The sequence below is a fragment of the Panthera pardus genome, unplaced genomic scaffold, assembly GCF_024362965.1.
Source record: "Panthera pardus isolate Hobbes unplaced genomic scaffold, ASM2436296v1 HiC_scaffold_26, whole genome shotgun sequence".
In the NCBI taxonomy this organism is placed as follows: domain Eukaryota; kingdom Metazoa; phylum Chordata; class Mammalia; order Carnivora; family Felidae; genus Panthera; species Panthera pardus.
Window position 1 is genome coordinate 5603776 of NW_026526832.1, and position 19629 is coordinate 5623404.

The 19629-nt window shown below is 44.2% G+C and overlaps 2 protein-coding genes across 5 annotated transcripts in view; both read left to right on the forward strand.

Annotated features, from left to right (window-relative positions):
• The window catches only part of ZNF2 (zinc finger protein 2), a 34824-nt gene extending 30887 nt beyond the window's left edge, over positions 1 to 3937 (forward strand). The window contains exon 10 of the mRNA XM_053891218.1: positions 786 to 3937. Coding sequence (XP_053747193.1) covers positions 786 to 1846 — 1061 coding nt within the window. The 3' untranslated portion in view covers positions 1847 to 3937. The remainder of the gene's footprint in view (positions 1 to 785) is intronic.
• On the forward strand, positions 1937 to 19182 carry ZNF892 (zinc finger protein 892). 4 transcript variants are annotated; one of them, XM_019445678.2, is made up of 6 exons: positions 1937 to 2047; positions 5022 to 5273; positions 9122 to 9210; positions 12358 to 12463; positions 12963 to 13049; positions 17054 to 19182. In XM_019445678.2, the coding sequence occupies exons 3-6, from the start codon at positions 9178 to 9180 to the stop codon at positions 18322 to 18324; spliced, it is 1497 nt and encodes a 498-aa protein (XP_019301223.1). In that variant the 5' UTR covers positions 1937 to 2047; positions 5022 to 5273; positions 9122 to 9177; the 3' UTR covers positions 18325 to 19182. The 4 variants fall into 4 exon arrangements, with proteins under 4 accessions (XP_019301223.1, XP_019301153.1, XP_019301214.1 ...); XM_019445608.2 differs by lacking the exons at positions 1937 to 2047; positions 5022 to 5273 and adding an exon at positions 6019 to 8089; XM_019445669.2 differs by lacking the exons at positions 1937 to 2047; positions 5022 to 5273 and adding an exon at positions 6020 to 8089 and having other exon boundaries at positions 9039 to 9210.
• The last annotated feature ends 447 nt before the right edge of the window (positions 19183 to 19629 follow it).

Genomic DNA, 19629 nt, shown 5'->3' on the forward strand with positions numbered 1-19629 from the left:
CTTCTTTATTTTGTTCACTGTCTGTCCATACCTGCCCACTAATTAAAATGTAAACTCCATCAGAGGTTTTGTATCGTTCACTACTGTATCCCCAACGTTTTGAATAGTACCTGGTACATCGCACGCACTCAGGTATTTATCAGATGAATGAACAGGTAGCAAGGGGGTTGGGGGAAGGTTGAGACCTATTTATAATGAACTGTGATAACACTTTTTTTATCTTTCCTACTTATCCTTTACCATATCTCCTTCCTCTTCCTTTAAAAACCGTTCAGTAGTCACTGACAGTTCACTTTCTCAGGTCCAGGCCGGCCTCTCCACTTACCCTCTGCTGTTTAAACTCATTGACCTGTAATAAACTGCCTCGTCATTTCCATGCTTCTTTGTGCATAGCCTATTTTTCTGCACTCTGTGGTGTTTTATTTGTTTTTTTCTTTGTCTCCTGTCGTGTTGAATATAAGCATCATGAGGGCAGGGACCATGTCTGTCTTGTTCATTAGAGTCCCAGTGACTTCTATTGTGCCTCGCACTTTGTAGGCACCTAGAAAATATATAACGAACGAATAACAGAAACTTGTTTAGTGGGCCAAATGACCACCTTCCACTTCCATCTCTGTTCCTCTGTTTTCCTCTGCCATTTTTCAGCCTCTCTCTGATGCTTTGCTTTTGAGGAGTTACAATAAACCAGGAAGTATTTTATATTCATTCTTTTCTGAACAAAGATAATGTTCTCTTTTTCACTAGCACTAAGACCCAGTCATATCTATATTTTCTATTTGTTTCAGACCAGAATGCTAGACTTGAGAGCTGGGACTCAACTAAAAGCCAGGATATTTCTAAAAAAGGAAAGTTGCAAAAGACACTAATGGAAAAACTCAGAAAAGATGGTTCTCTGGGTCTTGCACTTGGCTCAGAAAACCTCAGGGGCACAAAGAAAGAACATCTATCGGTGGAGATTTTGAAGAAATCCTCCCCCAAGGAGAAGGACTCCAGGCAAAGATCCACTCTTGCCAAGAAAACCAACAGTAAGGGGAGAAACCTTGAATGCAGCATATGTGGGAAGACCTTATATAACCACTTATCCCTCACTCGCCATCAAAGGACTCACACCGGAGAGAAGCCCTACAACTGTAAAGAATGCGGGAAAGCCTTCAGCTATAGAAGTAGTCTTAAGAAACATCTGATGTCTCACACTGGGAAGAGCCCCTTTGAATGCAACGAATGTGGGAAAACTTTCTATGACCGATTAACCCTTACTGAACACCAGCGAACTCATACCGGAGAGAAGCCCTTTAAATGTAACGAATGTGGCAAGGCTTTCTTTGTCCGCTCATCTTTTACTCGCCATCGGAGAATTCATACTGGAGAAAGTCCTTATGAGTGCACAGAATGTGGGAAATCCTTTAGCCAGAAGAGCATCCTCGCTCGCCACAAGCTCACTCACACTGGAGAGCGGCCTTATGAATGCAAGGGCTGTGGCAAAGCCCTGTTTGACCGCTCCTCCCTCATTCGCCACCGGAGAGCACACACTGGAGAGACCCCTTTTGAATGTAATGAGTGTGGGAAAGTTTTCTTTGACCGCTCGTCCCTTAATCAGCATCAGAAAATTCATAGCGGAGACAAGCCCTATGAGTGCACTGAATGTGGGAAAGCCTTCCTTCAGAAAAGACGACTTACTCAGCATCAGAGAGTGCACACTGGAGAAAAGCCCTACGAGTGCAGCGTGTGCGGGAAGGTGTTCAGTTGTAAGTCGTCTATCATCCAACATCAGCGACGTTATGCCAGGCAGCCGTCAGAATGTCACAGAGGTGCTCCAGCCCGGCAGGGGGCCCCCACAGAGACTTAAGATGCTTTTATGCAAGATAATGAAGATTTGTGTTTGAGCACCTTCTAACTACCGCATATTCTCATGTCTCCATTTGGTACTAGAGGCTCAATAAATAGTCTTAATGGACCGTGCCATAGACTTCCACTGGGATGCCTCATACTTAATATAATACCCCGAGGATCCCCAAATTGGTCAGAAGCTCTCCAATCAATATGTTTTGTAAGTGTTTGAAGGGGACCCAGAGATAAGCATTGTATGTTTGTATTTATTTATTTATTTATTTATTTATGTATAATTAATAATTTTTTTAATTTCTAGACCACTCCATAAGAACAGGAACTATTTCATACCTGTGAGCTGCTGTGTCCTCAGTGTGATGCCTGCCACTTATTATATATTTTCTCAATGAATGAATACCTGTCTAGTCATCAGAACTTGAGTCCTCAATCAAAAGCACTTTCCAGAACTAGAGACTTCAGTAAGAAAATTAACATGAAGCTAATACATCTGTAGGACTGTAAATACCTTCATGATAATTGTGCTATTAGCTCTTAATCTACTGTTCTTTGAGGTTCCTGGAGTCCTGGTTTGGGTATGCCCTGTTCTTCACTAGGGACATCATCCAGCATCAGTTGGCTCTTCTGAACTTTGGCTCTTCTGCCCTCTAACCTGACCCTGAACTTTGGCTCTTCTGCCCTCTAACCTGACCTTTGGTCTCTAGTAGACTAACCCATCACCCTTGTTGCCAGGTTAGCGGTTGTGTTTTTGTGTTACATGTGTTTAGTCTCATTGCTAACTAAAATTCCTTAGTGTAGCTCTGCCATTCCATCCATATTTTGACATAACACCTTCCCTTTCTCACAATGTATTCGTGTATAAATGCTGAAGGGAAAGAATATTTATGCCGAAAGTTCTCAGTCCAGTTGCAAGCCAGCTACAGCCATGGCAGCTGGGTGGGGTTCCAGGCTGAAGAAGTCAGCCACAGTGAACCAGGAGATGGCGCTATGTCTAATCTCAAAGAATATCACAAAGCAAAGTTAACTCCAGGCCTAGTCATCCATGAGCAGTCCTCCTTTAGTACCAAACAGCAGACATGAGGCTGTAGCTGAGAGCCGGGCCACCGGGTCTATGAGACATGATGTCCTTCTTGCCCTCAACATCAGTATCTGTGAAACCAAAATGCAGACTGTCCTATCCACGCCTACACAGTGGAGGCAGAGATTGACTTCCTCACACCTACATCTTGAGAATTCCTGCTTAGTAATAAAGCAGTAATTCCCTGGAGCAGCTGAGAGAACATGAACACCAAGATGAGGACAGGTTCCTCGTGTCTAGGTGTGTTTTTTAAAAAGCACAGTTCTTTCCTTTTCTTTTCTTTTTTATTTTTTTAAATTTTTTCAATGTTTTAATTTTATTAAAAAAAATTTTTTTTTTAATGTTTATTTATTTTTGACAGAGAGAGAAAGAGCATGAGCGGGGGAGGGGCAGAGAGAGGGGGAGACACAGAATCCGAAGCAGGCTCCAGGCTCTGAGCTGTCAGCACAGAGCCCGACGCGGGGCTCGAACTCACAGACCGTGAGGTCATGACCTGAGCCGAAGTTGGACACTCAACCGACTGAGCCACACAGGCGCCCCTCATTTTATTTTTTAGAGAGACAGAGTGCAAGCGGGGCAGAGGGAGGGGGAGACACAGAATCCAAAGCAGGCTCCAGGCCCTGAGCTGTCAGCACAGAGCCTGACGCAGGGTTCGAAGTCACGAACCGTGAGATCATGACCTGAGCCGAAGTCAGGTGCTTAACAGACTGAACCACCCAGGTGCCCCCAGTTCTTTTCTTTTCTTTTTTTTTTTTAAGTAGGCTCCACACCCAATGTCAGGCTTGAACTCACAACCCCAAGATGAGAGTTGCACACTTGGGGTGCCTGGGTGGCTCAGTCAGTTAAGCGTCTGGCTCTTGGTTTTGGCTCAGGTCGTGATCTCCCAGTTCGTGAGTTTGAGCCCTGCATCAAGCTCCGTGCTGGCAGTGCAAAGCCTGCTTGGGATTCTCTCTCTTTCCCCCTCTCTGCCCCTCCCCTGATTGCGCTCTCTTTCTCTCTCTCTCTCTCTCTCTCTCTCTCTCTCAAATAAATAAACTTAAAAAAAAAGAGTCACATACTCCAAGAGTCACACCAAATAAGCCAGCGAGGCGCCCCTATTTTAATTCCTTGTACCATATTGGCATTACAATCGATGAAGGATAGAGAATGAGCATGACGCTCTCTTCTTTCATCTTGTTAATGGGCAGGAACCTGGGACCTTAGAAAGGACAAATGGAGTTAATAGTGAAGCCCAATAGCAGAGGCCACAAAAAAATCATGATCAAAGATCTCATGTCCAACCTGCTAAGCATGCCATAAGTATCCTGTAAAGATGTGGATTCCTTTCCTTCCCTTCACACATGTGTCTAAAACCTATGTAAAGTCTGCAGAAGAGGCAATTGACCAAATAAACTAGGATCAACTTATTGAGCCACTTTGTAGAACCTCATGATTAAGCAACCTTGCAATAGCTAGTGTTGATAATAAGCATTAACTAATGCTTACTGTGGCAGAAGCCGTTAGTTGCCTAAGTTGTAGTTGTACTTTTTTTCGTCCTTAACAATAGGAAATCCAAGGCTCTTCTGAGCACAGCAGAGTGCTCAGCTTTATTTCTCAGCCTGTCTTGTAGTGAGGTATGGCTAGTCAGACCAATGAAATACTGATATATCAAATGTCAGGCCAGTAATGTATTGATGTGTCAAATATCAAGCAAATGATATGTTAATATAATTGGAATTTGTTGGACAGGACTTTTGGAGACACCTTCAAAGGGATGAACAGCTAAAAAAAAAAACCCTTTTGCTTTTGCTCTTCCCTTCTTCTCTACCTGGAATGTGGATTTAGTGGCTGGAATTTCAGCAGCCATCTTGTGACTTTGAGGATATAAGCCATGCCTGAAGGATGGGAAGGGAGAAAAGCAAAAGACTTCTGATTCCTTGGTGATCTTATGAAGACTCCATACCAGCTCTGGACTGCCTAATCCTAATCTTGAATGAGAGAAAATAAACCCTTATGTATTTAACCACTATATTCACAGCCAAAGGAAATTCCTGTTAGAACTTGATGGGCAGAAGGAATTTAACTGATCAGATTCCTCCTGTTTACCCCACACTTTCAGGTTGCATCATCCAGCCACCCCTAGAGAGGCCAGATCCCAAGCCATTGTGTGGCACTTCAGCAAGCCTGGAAGTGGTGCAAGGAACCAGAAACTGGAGCTGTGCAGTTGTCTGGGCTGTGGCAAGCAACGGGGAGAGACTGGCACTCCCAGCAGATAACTGTACAGGTGGAGGTGGTGCAATCAAATGTCTGAGTTAGTTCACAGGTTCTGGCAGCTGAGTTGGAGCAAAGAGCTGAGGATATGTGCCCAAAGGTAACATGTAACATAACTAGGTACTTGACTCAGGCCTGATTTATTGCCTTTGCTATTTCACTCCCAAGTTTGATTGCCTGTCTCACATCTGCCTTCCTCTCTCAGTACCCGAGACCTTTAGCACCTCTCTCTTCTGTTGAATCTCATGTCCCTGAAACCTCCATCTGTTTGCCACCCAAATCCTACCTTTACATTTCCGGTTTTGCCCTCTTCCAAGGTCACTAAAGGATTCCTTTTATATCCTCTGCATATCCTTTGGTATCTCTCTATATATCAATTTCACATCAAAGTAAATGGCCTTTAAAGGCAGCTTCTTAAGGAATGCAAAGATGTGTTCCTGGTGGGATGTTGTGGCAAACACAGACTAAAGGGAAACAGAAGCCCTCAGTAAATTTAGGAAAATTCAAGGACAATCTACCCTTAAGAGACAATGGGGACTCATTGGGGATTTTTATCTTAAAGTGTTCCAGCTCCACTCTACTGTGGGACACCAATTTATGTGCTTGGGCCAGCTGGTAGTGTCTAGGGCTACCTTATTTCTAAAGTAGGGCCTCTGGGGGCACCTGGGTGGCTCAGTCACTAAAGCATCTGACTCTTGATTTCTGCTCGGGTCATGATTTCATGGTTCGTGAGATTGAGCCCCAGTTGGGGTTCCATGCTGACAGCAGGGAGCCTGTTTGGGATTCTCCCTCTCTTCCCCAACCCCTGCCCCCCCCCCCCCGCCCCGGCTCTCTCTGCCCCTCCCCAATTCTAAAAAAAAAATCCCCAAAACTTTAAAGTAGGGCCTCTGTAAATAAAAGGAGGGTTACAAAGGACGTCCAAGTTTTCCAAAATCACCCCAAATGAAAGCCAAGAAAAGCAACAAGGACAGTATTAGTTTCGGGCATTTGTACCTTCTCTACAAGTACAGAGAATATACTCAGTTGCTGTTTATCTAAGTAGCAGTAAATACTCTGGGATACTCCTCCCATGGAGTTTAATCTGTAGTGTTGGAAGACACCCCCAATAAACAAAATTAATTACATGTTAGAAATAGAAAAGTGCTATGGAAAAGGTCTGGAAGTGAGAGAGCAAGCTCTGTGGATACCTGGGAGTATCTACCCAGGGTGTCTATCCAGGCAGAGGAACAAGCACAAAGGCTCCATAGTGGAAGCATGCTTCATTCAGTTGAAGAATGACAGGCCAGTATGGCTGCAGCGGAACAAATAAGGGGAAAGTGGTAGAAGATGAGATCAGAGAGTTAGTGTGGATGATGGAGATCTTGAAGGGCTCTGTGGGCCATTGTAAGGACTTTGGCTTTGTTTGGAGATAGGAGAGCAGGTGTGTTGAGAATAGGATAAACAGGGCAAGAGTAGGAGACCAGTTGGCAGGCATTTGTAGTGATCCAGGCAACAGGTGACGGGTGCTTAGACCAGGGTGGCAGCACTGGAGGTGGTGAGAAGTGGTCAGATTCTGTATGTATTTTGAGAGTACAGCCAACAGGATTTGCAGAGGAACTGGATGTGGGTTGTGTGATAAAGAGAATGATGACCACAAGCTGTTTGAACTGGGCAACTAGAAGGACGAGTTGCCATTTACTGAAGGAGGGAAAACTGCAGGAGTAAGAGTTATGGCATTGGGGGAGGAAGGATCTCAAAAATTCAGTTTTGAACGTCCTATACTAGAGATATTCATTAAACAAGTAAGGAGTTGAGGAGACAGCTCAAGGTCAGAGGAGAAACCCATGCTGGAGATATATTGGGAGTTGATCACATTTGGATGGTATATAGAACATCTAGATTGAACAAGATTACTGAGAAGTGTTCACAGAAAAAGAAGAGCGGTCCAGGGATTCCAACATTTAGTTGGTTTCCAAATGAGCAGCTTCAGCATCCCTTAGGAACTCGTTAGGAATGCAAATGCTCAGGTCCCACTCCAGATTCCTGATTAAGGGTTGAGTTTAGCACTGTTTTAACAAGACTTCCAGGTGGTCATGGTACAGTTTGAGAACCACTGGTTTAGAGGCTGCGGTTACTTTATATCATCTCTGTCCCCGCCACAATGGGCGGACTGATAATGGGCGCAGAAAGGAAGCGATGCGGCGGCCTCTCCTCCCCAGGAAGCACCGATGCGGCGGCTTCCCCTCCCGAGGGAGCACCGCCGGTAGAGAGGGAATCCAGGGTAGGTCGGGGGTGGCGCCCTTGGCTCGTCACAGTTGCGGGGCAGTGAACGTCCTCTGCGAGGCGGGAGTTAGTGCGGCTGAATACATCTTCTGAGCCGGGGCCCAGCGTCCGCATCCAAAAAGGAGGGCCTAACACGCTTGGAAGGGTTTCTCAGGGGCCTAATTCTCTCGGCGACCCAATAAGTGCGCGACTTCGGTACAGTGCCGGCCGGGAGTGGGGAGGTTCGCCTGGCCAACATCCCGCAGAGTCCTCTGGGAAGCGGCCACCGGTGACGTAGGCCGCGCCCCGCGGAGGATTCTGGGAGTCGTAGTTCAGCCTCGAGATCGGGCCGGCTCAACTTGGCCCGGCCGGCTCTTAGATGCCTTTGTTGCTAGGCCGGGGCTGCTTCTGCGTGGTGCGGGAGGTCGAACCTGGGGTGGAGGAGGCCTAAGCGCGGGTCCTTCCAAGTCTGAGTGGACGGAAGGAGGGCGGCGGGAGGGCCCCGGGGTGGCGCCAGGCTGCCCTGCGAGGGTCGCGCGCGCGTTCCCGGGCCTCTGAGTGCACCAGAGCGGCGGACCCCCGGGGTCCCTCGCGCGTTCGCTGCGCCCTTCTTCCGCGGCCGTCGTCGCCTGCGCGGGCCAGGGGAGGGAGTCTCCATGGAGCCTGGGGGCAGAGGTGAGAATTTCGGAGGGATGCAGCCGCAGAGCCTGCTGGAGAGAAAAGAAGGGAAAGGCTGCCCTCTGGCTGGGGCAGGCTCTGGAAGGAGAAGCATCACCTCTTCTCTGTGAGACGACAGCCCTTTCCAACTGGTTGGTTTCCCGTTAGGGTTTTGAGGGAGAGCCCGCTACCCCATTGCCCTGCGCGTCTTTAGGATGATGTGTGCCTCCCTTGTCCCCCAGATCACCAGATTTGACAATTTGGCTTTTTTTTTTAAATTTTGTTTTTTAATGTTTATTTTTGAGACAGAGAGAGACAGGGCATGAACGGGGGAGGGTCAGAGAGAAGGAGACACAGAATCTGAAACAGGCTCCAGGCTCTGAGCTGTCAGCACAGATCCCGACGCGGGGCTCGAACCCACGGACCGGGAGATCATGACCTGAGCCGAAGTCGGCCGCTTAACCGACTGAGCCACCCAGGCACCCTGACAATTTGGCTTTTGATAATGACTTCGTTTTGTCCTCACGGGAACCCTGTAAGGTGGTAGGAAGAAGATTGTTGTACCCATTTGCAGATGCAGAAAGTGAGGTTTCTAGAAGTCACAGGATTTGTTTAGAAGACTGGATTTTTTTCCTCCCATAAGACTCATCGCTTTTCCAAGAATGCCAGTATTATATCTGAAAAGCCAGTGTTCAAAAGGAATTTACTAGTCTTCCTTCATCCTGTGATTCTGGAATAGGACAGGAATGAACCATTAAGTGAGGAACGGATGGACAGACTCTTGAATATTACTTTGTCATTCAGCAGATGATAGATAGAAATAACGTATTTAATTTATGTGTCTAGATGTTCACTGCAGAGTTCTACTAGAATTTAAGGGCAGAGGATAGGAATGGGAGGTCGTGTTTGTCTTGATTCAGGGATGTTGCAGGATTGTGCCTTGATTTCCTGTGTTGGCTTTTCTTAGGTGACAAGTAGCTGTGTATGGAAGTTTCTGCAAGTTTACTGCAAGGCAAGAGTAATCGTCATGGCTCCTATCTCCACTTGTAGGGTCGCTTTCTGAGGACTCAGACCTTCCCGGTGCTGAAAACCCTAAAGAAAATGGCATGATCACTGTGTTGCTGACCGCTGCGTCCCAGGTGGGTTTGGTTTTCTTTTTTTTTTCTTTTGTTCTCAGAACCGGAATACAGTTTCTGCCATTGTTATGGAATCGCTCAGCCCTGATTCCTAGACCACTGAGTTCATCCTGATAAAATGATGAGTGACGAGCCTGACAGTAAATGCTCCTTACTTGTGCAGAACTTTCCTTTCGGCATTACTTCTTGATCCGCTTAGTACTCGATTCACTCTTACTAGCTCTTCAGCACTGTCATTGGCCTCATGGTCAGATGCAAAGTGATAAAAGCCAGTTTCCCTGCCTCATGAAATTTACTGAGGAAATAAGATAGAGATAAAAAAAAAAAAAAAAAAGATAGCTAATCAGCAAAAATGAAAGTCATTTCATACAGAAATGACTGGTACAGACAAGTCCTAAAAGGCCTTGGAAGAGGTTTTCCTTCCCGCCCCCCCCCCCCCCCCATACTCTAGAGAACTTGGGATAAAAAATACTGGGATAAAAGCTGCACTTCGGAAAATATGAGAGTAGGTAACTAGAGAATAGAATACAGAATTATTCTGTATTGCTTTGGCTTTGGCCAAAAGTCTATAAGTGAGTTGGAGGTCTTCAAAGGCTATGTGTGTCACTGTAGAGTGACCTGAAGTGTGGTAAGGGAAGCTTAGGTCCGTAGCCAGACTGCAAGAAAACCTACGCTGGGTCTCATTCCAAAGGTAACTAAAGCCCCACGAAAGTTTGTAGAGGCCCGGCAAGATGAAACACGCCTCCCTCGGATTGAAGGGAAGTTAGTCAAGGTGCTTCTGCTGGATCTGGCCTCGGATGATGAGACAATGGCAGACTCTGTGGGAAAGGCACTGGGACTGTTTGACAACTTCAGACCTGCCTCACAGCGCACTGTGAAACACTGGGGACTCTGATCTGAATTTGTAGATCTCGTTCGGAAAACAGGGGAGAGAAAGTAGCATCTGCTGGACAGTTTCCGGTTGATCTTCCTGTGTCTTCCAACTCCAGCACATGCACGCAGGGCAGCAACTCCATGAACGAGTTTGACTGCTGCGGTTCTCTCGGGGAACTAAAGTCTAAAAGGAGTGCCGGTTAGTCTGTTACTGTTAGCATTGTTTGTAAAGAGAGAAGACCATAAAAATTGTATTGCTGTGTGATCACTCCCGAGGCATACGGTCTTAAGGGACCAGAAACTTAAATAGAGGCAACTGGGTGGCTCAGTCTGTGAGGCCTCAGACTTTAGCTCAGGTCATGAAATGTGGGAAATAAAGAGTTAAATTATTTCGAGCAGGGGATTTTCCAAGTAGGTAGTTCTTTTAACTTTATTTTATTGTGCGAATTATTTTACCAGTTGTTTTAGAGGGCTGTGTCATAAACGTTAGAATGCTGACTGCAAGCAAAATCACCCAGTATATTCATTTATGCGCTCAGGGAGCTATGGCAAAAGTGGTGGCTCAAAGCAAGACAAGACTGTTTCATTTGCTAGCATCCCAGAGACTGGTCTGTTTTAATGTATCACAATTAAAGTTGTACAGAAAGTTTTTTTCGTGTAGAATGAGAAAAATTATTAGACATCTGTCTTAGCAGGAAATCGATTCAGCTATAGATTCAGAGGACCATTACCCACTCTGTTCCCTTTCCCTGCATTTTAGTAGACAGTCTGAACTTTGTGCCTGCCATCTAGATCAAGGTTAGGCTTGCCCTCCTGCAGTGTTTTCAATGTATGATATGTTCTGTTCCCCTCTGTTCCCACGCATATTCTTTTTTGAGTGAGAGTGAGTGGGGGAGGGGCAGAGAGAGAGAGGGAGACAGAGAATCCCAAGCAGGCTCCACACTATCAGCACAGAGCCTGATGTGGGGCTTAAACTCATGAACTGTGAGATCATGACCTGAGTTGAAATCAAGAGTCAGATGCTTAACCGAGCCACCCAGGCGCCCCTCCCACACACACTTTTATAGAACATCCCGTGCAAACTTCCTGTGTTCCTTCCTTCATTCAGCTGTTTGACACATGCTTAGTGTTCCTGCGCTGTGCCAGATAACTAGGGTTGCTTCGGTGAGCAAAATTGGACCCGGTTAGCCTCTGTTCTCATGGAGCTCACTGTCCAATGAGAGAGACAGACGTCAATCACAAAGTCCCCTCAGTGTGTGCAAAACCCAAGAGAAGTGAACTTGGTGCTACAACCCTACAAGCCCAGGGAAGGCTTCTCTGAGGAGGTAACACCTGAGCTGAGATCTGAAGTGTGAGTAGGATTAAAATAGCTGAAAGGCCCCTCGTCAGGCTCTGTGCTTACAGCTCGGAGCCTGGAGCCTGCTGGGGATTCTGTGTCTCCCTCTCTCTCTGTGTACCTCCCCTGCTCGCGCTCTGTCTCTCTCTCTCTCAAAAATAAATAAGCATTAAAAAAAAATTTTTTTTTAAATAGCTGAAAGGATCAGATGGGGGAGAACATTCAAGAACAGGAAGCAGCATGTAGAAAGGGGTAAAAGGGAATGTGGCATGCATTTCAAGCAGCTGAAAGGCAGCCACCAACTGGAACACAGGGGACATGGGGGGAGTCGTGTAAGATAGGTTAGAAAGTACATGGAGCAAAGGACGGGGGCTATCAGATTGATCAGGGCCACTATGAGAAATGGTGAGAACACGTTAGGAACTTTCATACTTTGGGCTTGAGACACTGTTTTACAAATAAATATATATTCTGTGACGTGTAGCAAACATCTCAATTTTTAATACGTATTGGACTGATTGTGTTCTCAAAGGAGAATTAGAGAGAAAACTGTTTCCTATTTCTTGAACCCCTTATATTTTAAAACCATATCACAAAGAACAGAGTTAACTCATAATTATATTTTCTCCACTTTCCCATGTCTAAATGGTAACGATGTCTGTAGTTCTATAATTTAATTTACCAATGCATAAATTAATGACTTGGTGCCTTCAGATTTTACAACGAAGGTTCCTTCCTTCTTTCCGGTTACATGCAATTCTGATACATTGAGGCAAGGAGTGAGTCTGTGGCTACAGATACACCAGAGAATCTTACTGTTGGAAGGGATGTTAGACGTCATTTTGTCTAACCCTCGTGTCCATCCTCTCTTTCTGCTCTGAGTGCTTCTCAGAGGCTTCTGGAAGATCCCTTGGTGAGCACTGGTGTGTTTGCTTTTTCAGGAGTCATTGGTAATCGGGGATATGGCCGAGGCTCTCACCCAGTGGAAGCAGCTGAACCCTCCTCAGGGAGATGTGCCTGAGAAGCACAGGAATCTGGTCTTGCTGGGTAAGGACAGCCCCCTCCTCCACTTTGAACTTACCCAGTGTCGTTTCTTTGCTTCCTTAGTTCCTAGGAGTTCTGAGGTTCTTAGATTCAAGGATTCTTCATCGTCGTGTAAGTCCTGAGACAGGCAATGTCTACTTTTGTTTCTGGATACACGTTTAACCCTCCCACAGTTAGAGATGGACACCTTTTGATTATATTTGCCTAGGTGGTAGCATCCTTCTTCTCTACTCCATGACCAAGGATGTTGAGATGAAATTCTAGTGAAGATACCTCTTAAGAAATGGATGCTTATTCTTTTAATAGAGAGAGCTATTCTTTTAATAGAGACTCAGTTGTTCTGCTCAGATAGACCCCATATCCTCTTCCTCCCTTCTTTTAAGCACCATTGAGGGAGAAATCCAAAAGCAGCCTCTCTCTTTCTTTCTCTTATGCTGTCTCTCCTAACAACCAAGGAAATCACACCGAACTCTTGACCAAACTATTCTTTTCCCATGAGCAGGGCTTCCAATTTCCAAGCCTGATGCGATCTCTCCTTTGGAGTGCGGAAAGGAGCTGGAGAGAGAAGTCTCAAAAGCAGCTCTTTCAGGTGAGTGATGACATAAAACCCAGATGGTCATTGGGATCAAATGGACCAAAGCATCTTCAAAGTGCTTGTGGAGGAGCCTTTCCAGATTTCGTTAGACCCGTGAAAAAGTTGAAGTGAAGTCCCTTTCTCCCATGCCACATTCCAGCTCTGTGGATGGTCATCTATTAAAATTCATAATTAAAAAAAAATTTTTTTTTTAGAAAGTAATACTTTCCACCCTTTCAAACCAATTCTTTTCCCCAGATAAGGTACAATGAAATCAACATTTTTTTTTTTTTTTTTTTTGATGAGTCACCATTGAAACCATATTTATTTCCTACCTGGGGATAATTGTATCCTGAAAATCCACTAAGCATGATTGTTTCTTTTTTTTCTTTTTTTTTTTTTTTTTAGGTCTTTTAATTTAATTTTATTTTTTAAATTTACATCCAAATTAGTTAGCATATAGTGCAACAATGGTTTCAGGAGTAGATTCCTTAGTGCCCCTTCCCCATTTAGCCCATCCCCCCTCCCACACCCCCTCCAGTAACCTTCTGTTTGTTCTCCATATTTATGAGTCTCTTCTGTTTTGTCCCCCTCCCTGTTTTTATATTATTTTTGCTTCCCTTCCCTTATGTTCATCTGTTTTGTCTCTTAAAGTCCTCTTATGAGTGAAGTCATATGATATTTGTCTTTCTCTGACTGACTAATTTTACTTAGCATAATACCCTCCAGTTCCATCCACGTAGTTGCAGATGGCAAGATTTCATTCTTTTTGGTTGTCAAGTAATACTCCATTGTGTGTGTGTGTGTGTGTGTGTGTGTGTATATATATATATATATATATATATATATATATATACATACACCACATCTTTATTCATCCATCGATGGACATTTGGGCTCTTTCCATACTTTGGCTATTGTCGATAGTGCTGCTATAAACATGGGGGTGCATGTGTCCCTTCGAAACAGCACACCTGTATCCCCTGGATAAATGCCTAGTAGTGCAATTGCTGGGTCATAGGGTAGTTCTATTTTTAGTTTTTTGAGGAACCTCCACACTGTTTTCCAGAGTGGCTGCACCAGCTTGCATTCCCATGAAATCAACATTTTAATATTTGTTAATTATATGTTTGGGTGTTAGGTTCTAAACTAGGCTTTTTCATATATTTTTTATCTCTGCAGGATAAGGTGACTTTTTGTCTCAGACCAGATTGTCACAGATTGACTAAAAATCAATCTCTGAGTTTCCCCTTGCCTTTCTCTCTATGTAAGTGGACGCAGCATAGTATAGTGGTTGAGTGCAGATTTTGAAACCACTTTGTTCAAAGCCGGTCTCAACTACTTACTAGCCCTGTGACCTTTGACAAGTGAATTATCCTCTCTGTGACTCAAATTCCCCAGCTATAAAATGGGGATAATGATCGCACTTAACTCCTAGATTTGCTGTGAGGATCAAATGAAGTAATCCAAGAGAAATGCTTCGACTAGTACCTAGCTAAATGCTAAGTAAATGATAACTATTAAGTCCTGGTAACTTTTTTGTGATAGATACCATGAATTTGACCTGATCATTTCTATCCAACTAGATACTGCAATAGACTGCCAGCTAGTTTTACTTCCTTTGGTCTTACCCTTATCTAACTGACGCAGCATATCACTACTAGATTCCCCACTCTGCCAGTTCTGTATTATTCTACCTGCTTCTAAAGCTTTTGTTGCTACCTGCCTAACCGTTTTATCTTCTGTATTCTCCAACTCGAACCCTTAACACCAGACAAGCAGTCTCTTATTTTCTTCCGCCAACTGTGTGTTCTCCAAATGTTTGGGATTTAATTCCTCCACTCCCCTTAGCTGAAAGTCCATTTGCCTTTAACTTATTTCTGTCTATTTGCTTTTTAAAATCCCAGGCACTTCCCTGATTATGATGTGTAGCTCACAACATTGTATTATATTGATTTACTTTATTTATTTTTTTTTTAGTTATTTTATTTTTATTTTTTAATGTTTATTTATTATTTTTTTAATCTTTTTTTTTTTAATTTTTTTAACTTTTTTTTTTTTTTTAATTTATTTTTGAGACAGAGAGAGACAGAGCATGAATGGGGGAGGGTCAGAGAGAGAGGGAGACACAGAATCCGAAACAGGCTCCAGGCTCTGAGCTGTCAGCACAGAGCCCGACGCGGGGCTCAAACTCACGGACCGGGAGATCATGACCTGAGCCGAAGTCGGACGCTTAACTGACTGAGCCACCCAGGCGCCCCAATGTTTATTTATTTTTGAGGCAGAGAGAGAGAGAGAGCATGAACAGGGGAGGGTCAGAGAGAGAGGGAGACACAGAATCTGAAGCAGGCTCCAGGCTCCAAGCTGTCAGCACAGAGCCCGACGCGGGACTTGAATTCACAGACCGTGAGGTCATGACCTGAGCCGAAGTCAGAAGCTCAACTGACTGAGCCACCCAGGCACCCCTTTAAAAAAAATTTTTTTTTAACAGTCATTTATTTTTGAGAGTGAGAGAGACAGAGCATAAACGGGGAAGGGGCAGAGAGAGAGAGGGAGACACAGAATCCGAAGCAGGTTCCAGGCTCCAAGCTGTCAGCACAGGGCCGACGCGGGGCTAGAACTCACAGACTGCGAGATCATGACCTGAGCTGAAGTCAGACGCCCAACCGACTGAGCCACTCAGGTGCCCCTATATTGATTTATTTTATGTAGAGTCATGGTTGGAATAGAAATTAAAGACCATTTAAGCCTGAAAATAAACATTTTTAGCATTTTTAACTTTAATCCCAAAATTCTTACTCAGAAGCCTAGGATTTGGAGCGGGTATCCTGAAAAGTTGGGACCAATCTGAGCATGTAGAGATTTGGCCTTCTCCTCCCTACATGCTACTCATTTTTTTAAACGTATATATTTTTAAGTTTATTTATTTATTTTGAGAGAGAGAGAGAAAGAGGGAGAGCAAGAGCATGTGATCAGGGGAGGGTTAGACAGAGAGGGAGAGAGAATCCCAAGCAGGCTCTGCACTGTCAGTGCAGAGCCCGACGCGGGGCTGGAACTTATAAACCACGAGATCATGACCTAAGCTGAAATCAAAAGTTGGACGCTTAACTTCATTCCATTTAATTGTTTATAGTTTGTTATTATTGGGCAATCAAAGGTGATCAGTTACTTCTTTTTTTTTAAATCTTTATTTCTGAGAAAGAGAGAGAGAGAGAGAGTGTGTAAGCGGGGGAGGAACAGAGAGGAGACACAAAATCCCAAGCAGGCTCCAGGCTCTGAGCTGTCAGCACAGAGCCCGACACAGGGCTCGAACCCACAGACTGTGAGATCATGACCTGAGCTGAAGTCAGACGCTTAACTGACTGAGCCACCCAGGCACCCCAATCAGTTACTTCTTAATCACCAATCGTTGTGATGGTGTAAATTTGTCGATCTGGACCACTTTGAATGCTAGCTTAGAGAATCTGTGTCTCATCTTGAGGCAACAGAACCACCAGAGATTTTTGTTTAACAGCGACAGTTCTGAAGGTTAGTCTGTTAGCAGTGATTGGGAAATACTAGGATGGGGAAGGATTGGTGGCAGGGAGATCAGCTACTGATGGCTATTCTCAAAGCACGAAGTGCAGAAGCTCCAGTGAGGGGGTAATAGGGGGCAATCCCTGAAAGACTGTCTTCTCTGTCTCTGCCACACCCGGTTTCTAAAATCTTATCTGCCATTTCCCCACATCACCTCTGTTTAGTCTTCTCTGTTATTCTTTCTCATCTCCTACCCTACTAGGTAGAGGAATTTTGAGTACCTGCTCACTGTCTCCCTTTTGTGCAGCTGAACTTCTTTGCCCCCCCCATCTTTGTTTTCTCACGTTCTCTCAAGATTGCAAAGCTATTTTTGAGAGCTTTCGAGTTCCTGTGTTCCCTGTAAGCATTTTTTCATTTGTTTGTTTTTCATTATTTTCCTACCACATCAAATATTTTTCTTTCCTGTGTAGGAAATGGTACGTGTGTATTTTTGTTTCTTTCAGACTGGGAGACAAGACCAGAGAGTAAGGACCTAACTCCAGAGCAGGATATTTCTGAAGAAGAATCAGCCCCTGGGGTGTTAATAGCAAGATTTCCAAAGGAAAGTTCCAGTGAATACGAGGATTCTTCAGAGAGTCAGCAGGAAAACCATGAGAAACATTTAATACAGGAGGTTGTCACTCAGAAGAAATCTTCTGGGGAGAGAAGTTACCAGTGTCATGAATTTGGGAGAAGTTTTAGTCGAAGGTCATTACTTGTTCAACAGCAAGGAGAGAGACTACATAACTGTGATTCATTTAAAAAGAACTTAAAACAAAATTCAGATCTAATGAGGCACGAGAAAGTTTGTGCAGAAAAGAAACCTTGGAAGTGTAATGAGTGTGAGAAAGCCTTTAGTTACTACTCAGCTTTTGTCTTGCATCAGAGAATTCACACAGGAGAAAAACCCTACGAATGTAATGAATGTGGTAAAGCTTTTAGCCAGAGTATACATCTTACTCTACACCAGAGAATTCATACTGGAGAGAAACCCTACGAGTGTCACGAATGTGGGAAAGCCTTCAGTCACCGCTCTGCCCTTATTCGGCATCATATAATTCATACTGGAGAGAAACCCTATGAATGCAATGAATGTGGGAAGGCCTTTAATCAGAGCTCATACCTCACTCAACATCAGCGAATTCATACTGGAGAGAAACCTTATGAGTGTAATGAATGTGGGAAGGCCTTTAGCCAAAGCACATTCCTTACCCAGCATCAGGTCATTCACACTGGAGAGAAACCCTATAAGTGTAATGAATGTGGGAAAGCCTTTAGCGATCGATCAGGCCTTATTCAGCACCAGAGAACTCATACTGGGGAGAGGCCTTATGAGTGTAATGAGTGTGGGAAAGCCTTTGGCTACTGTTCAGCCCTGACTCAACACCAGAGAACTCACACTGGGGAGAAACCCTATAAATGCAATGATTGTGCCAAAGCCTTCAGTGACCGCTCAGCCCTCATTCGTCATCAGAGAACACACACTGGAGAGAAACCTTACAAGTGTAAGGACTGTGGAAAAGCTTTCAGCCAGAGCTCATCTCTTACAAAGCATCAGAAAACTCACACTGGAGAAAAACCCTATAAGTGTAAGGAATGTGGAAAAGCTTTCAGCCAGAGTTCATCCCTTTCTCAACATCAGAAAACTCATGCTGGAGGGAAAACCAAAGAATACGGAAAAGCCTTTAGTGAGCATTCAGCCTTTGGCCAGCAAAAGAGAATTCATACTGGATAAAGACTATGTAAATGTGGTACATTTGGAAGATTTTTATTGAACATTTACTGAACGTGGTGTGAGCGCTACAAAGGAGTTTAAGAATGTGTTACAAACAAGATATTAATTGAGAAGTCATTGTTGACACGGGACATAGCTTACTTAGAATGTGAAGGAGGAGTTTTACATTTTTTTCAGTGCAACAGAGGACTTTGAATTTCCCTGGGGAAAGAGGAAGATTATTTCCAGCACCCTAATGTGTATGTAAGCTTCCAAATCCTTGAGAGAGAAACAGGGTGTGCGATGATGGAAAGACATCTTGTCTGGGCTGGGTCGTCTCTTAATGCTAAGGAGATGGAGTTTTAAAGAGATGAGTGGTTCTTTAGGGAAGTTGCAGAGGCAGAAATAAGAGATTGAGAATTCACAATGAGTTTGTCCAGGGTTGAGAGTGGAGGTGAAAGGGAAGTTGTCCTTAGGCTCAAGTACAAGGGCACTTAGGAGGTAGATGGGAAGGAGAGAGAAAGAGAACCGGGGGAATGAACTCAAGAAATGTTGATTGAGATAACTGCTCAAACGAGTGCTCCCAACTGGGGAAATATTCATCAGTTGGTCAGTTGCAGTTTCTACCCTGAAGCCAAGGAACACTGGCCTCGCAGTCTGCTTCTGCACTTTCTGTCTTTGAGATCTTGCTTGTTGATTTGCTGCCTGCTAAGAATCGCGTTAACTCCAAGGGTCAAGACTGACAGCCTAGAAAGTACAGCAGGGACCTTTGATGTTTTCAGTCTATTTTAAGCTACCTATTTTAAGCTAAGTTCCCTGAGAATGTGCTTATTTATAAAGATGTTACCTCAATTGTCTGTAGTTAGTACTTTAGGCTTATTCATACCATAGTAAAATTTAGTTGTAGACCTGAACTTACACTGCGTATTGGATTGTGAAAGACTTGAAAAGAGTCCAAAATACTTCCTTTCACCATTTTACTCTTGCGTAGAAGCAGACGATGCCTTTGCATATATATTTTTTTCATTGAAACTTCAAAGGTTGTCATTGCACACGTTTTGAGTACTGTGTTTTTAGTTTTCACAAGTTTGTGTGTCTTGATGTGGATTTCTTTGAGTTTATCCTGTTTTATGAACTTCAGTCTGTAGGTTTATGTCTTTTGCCATATTTGGGGAACATTTAGCCCTCATTTATTTGAATACATTTTTTGGCCCTCGCTCCTTCTCTCCTTCCAGGACCCTGATGACACGAATGTTAGGTCTTTGATTGTAGTTCCGAAGGTTCCTGAGGTTCTGTTTTTCTTCCTTTTTCCCCCCAGTATGTTTT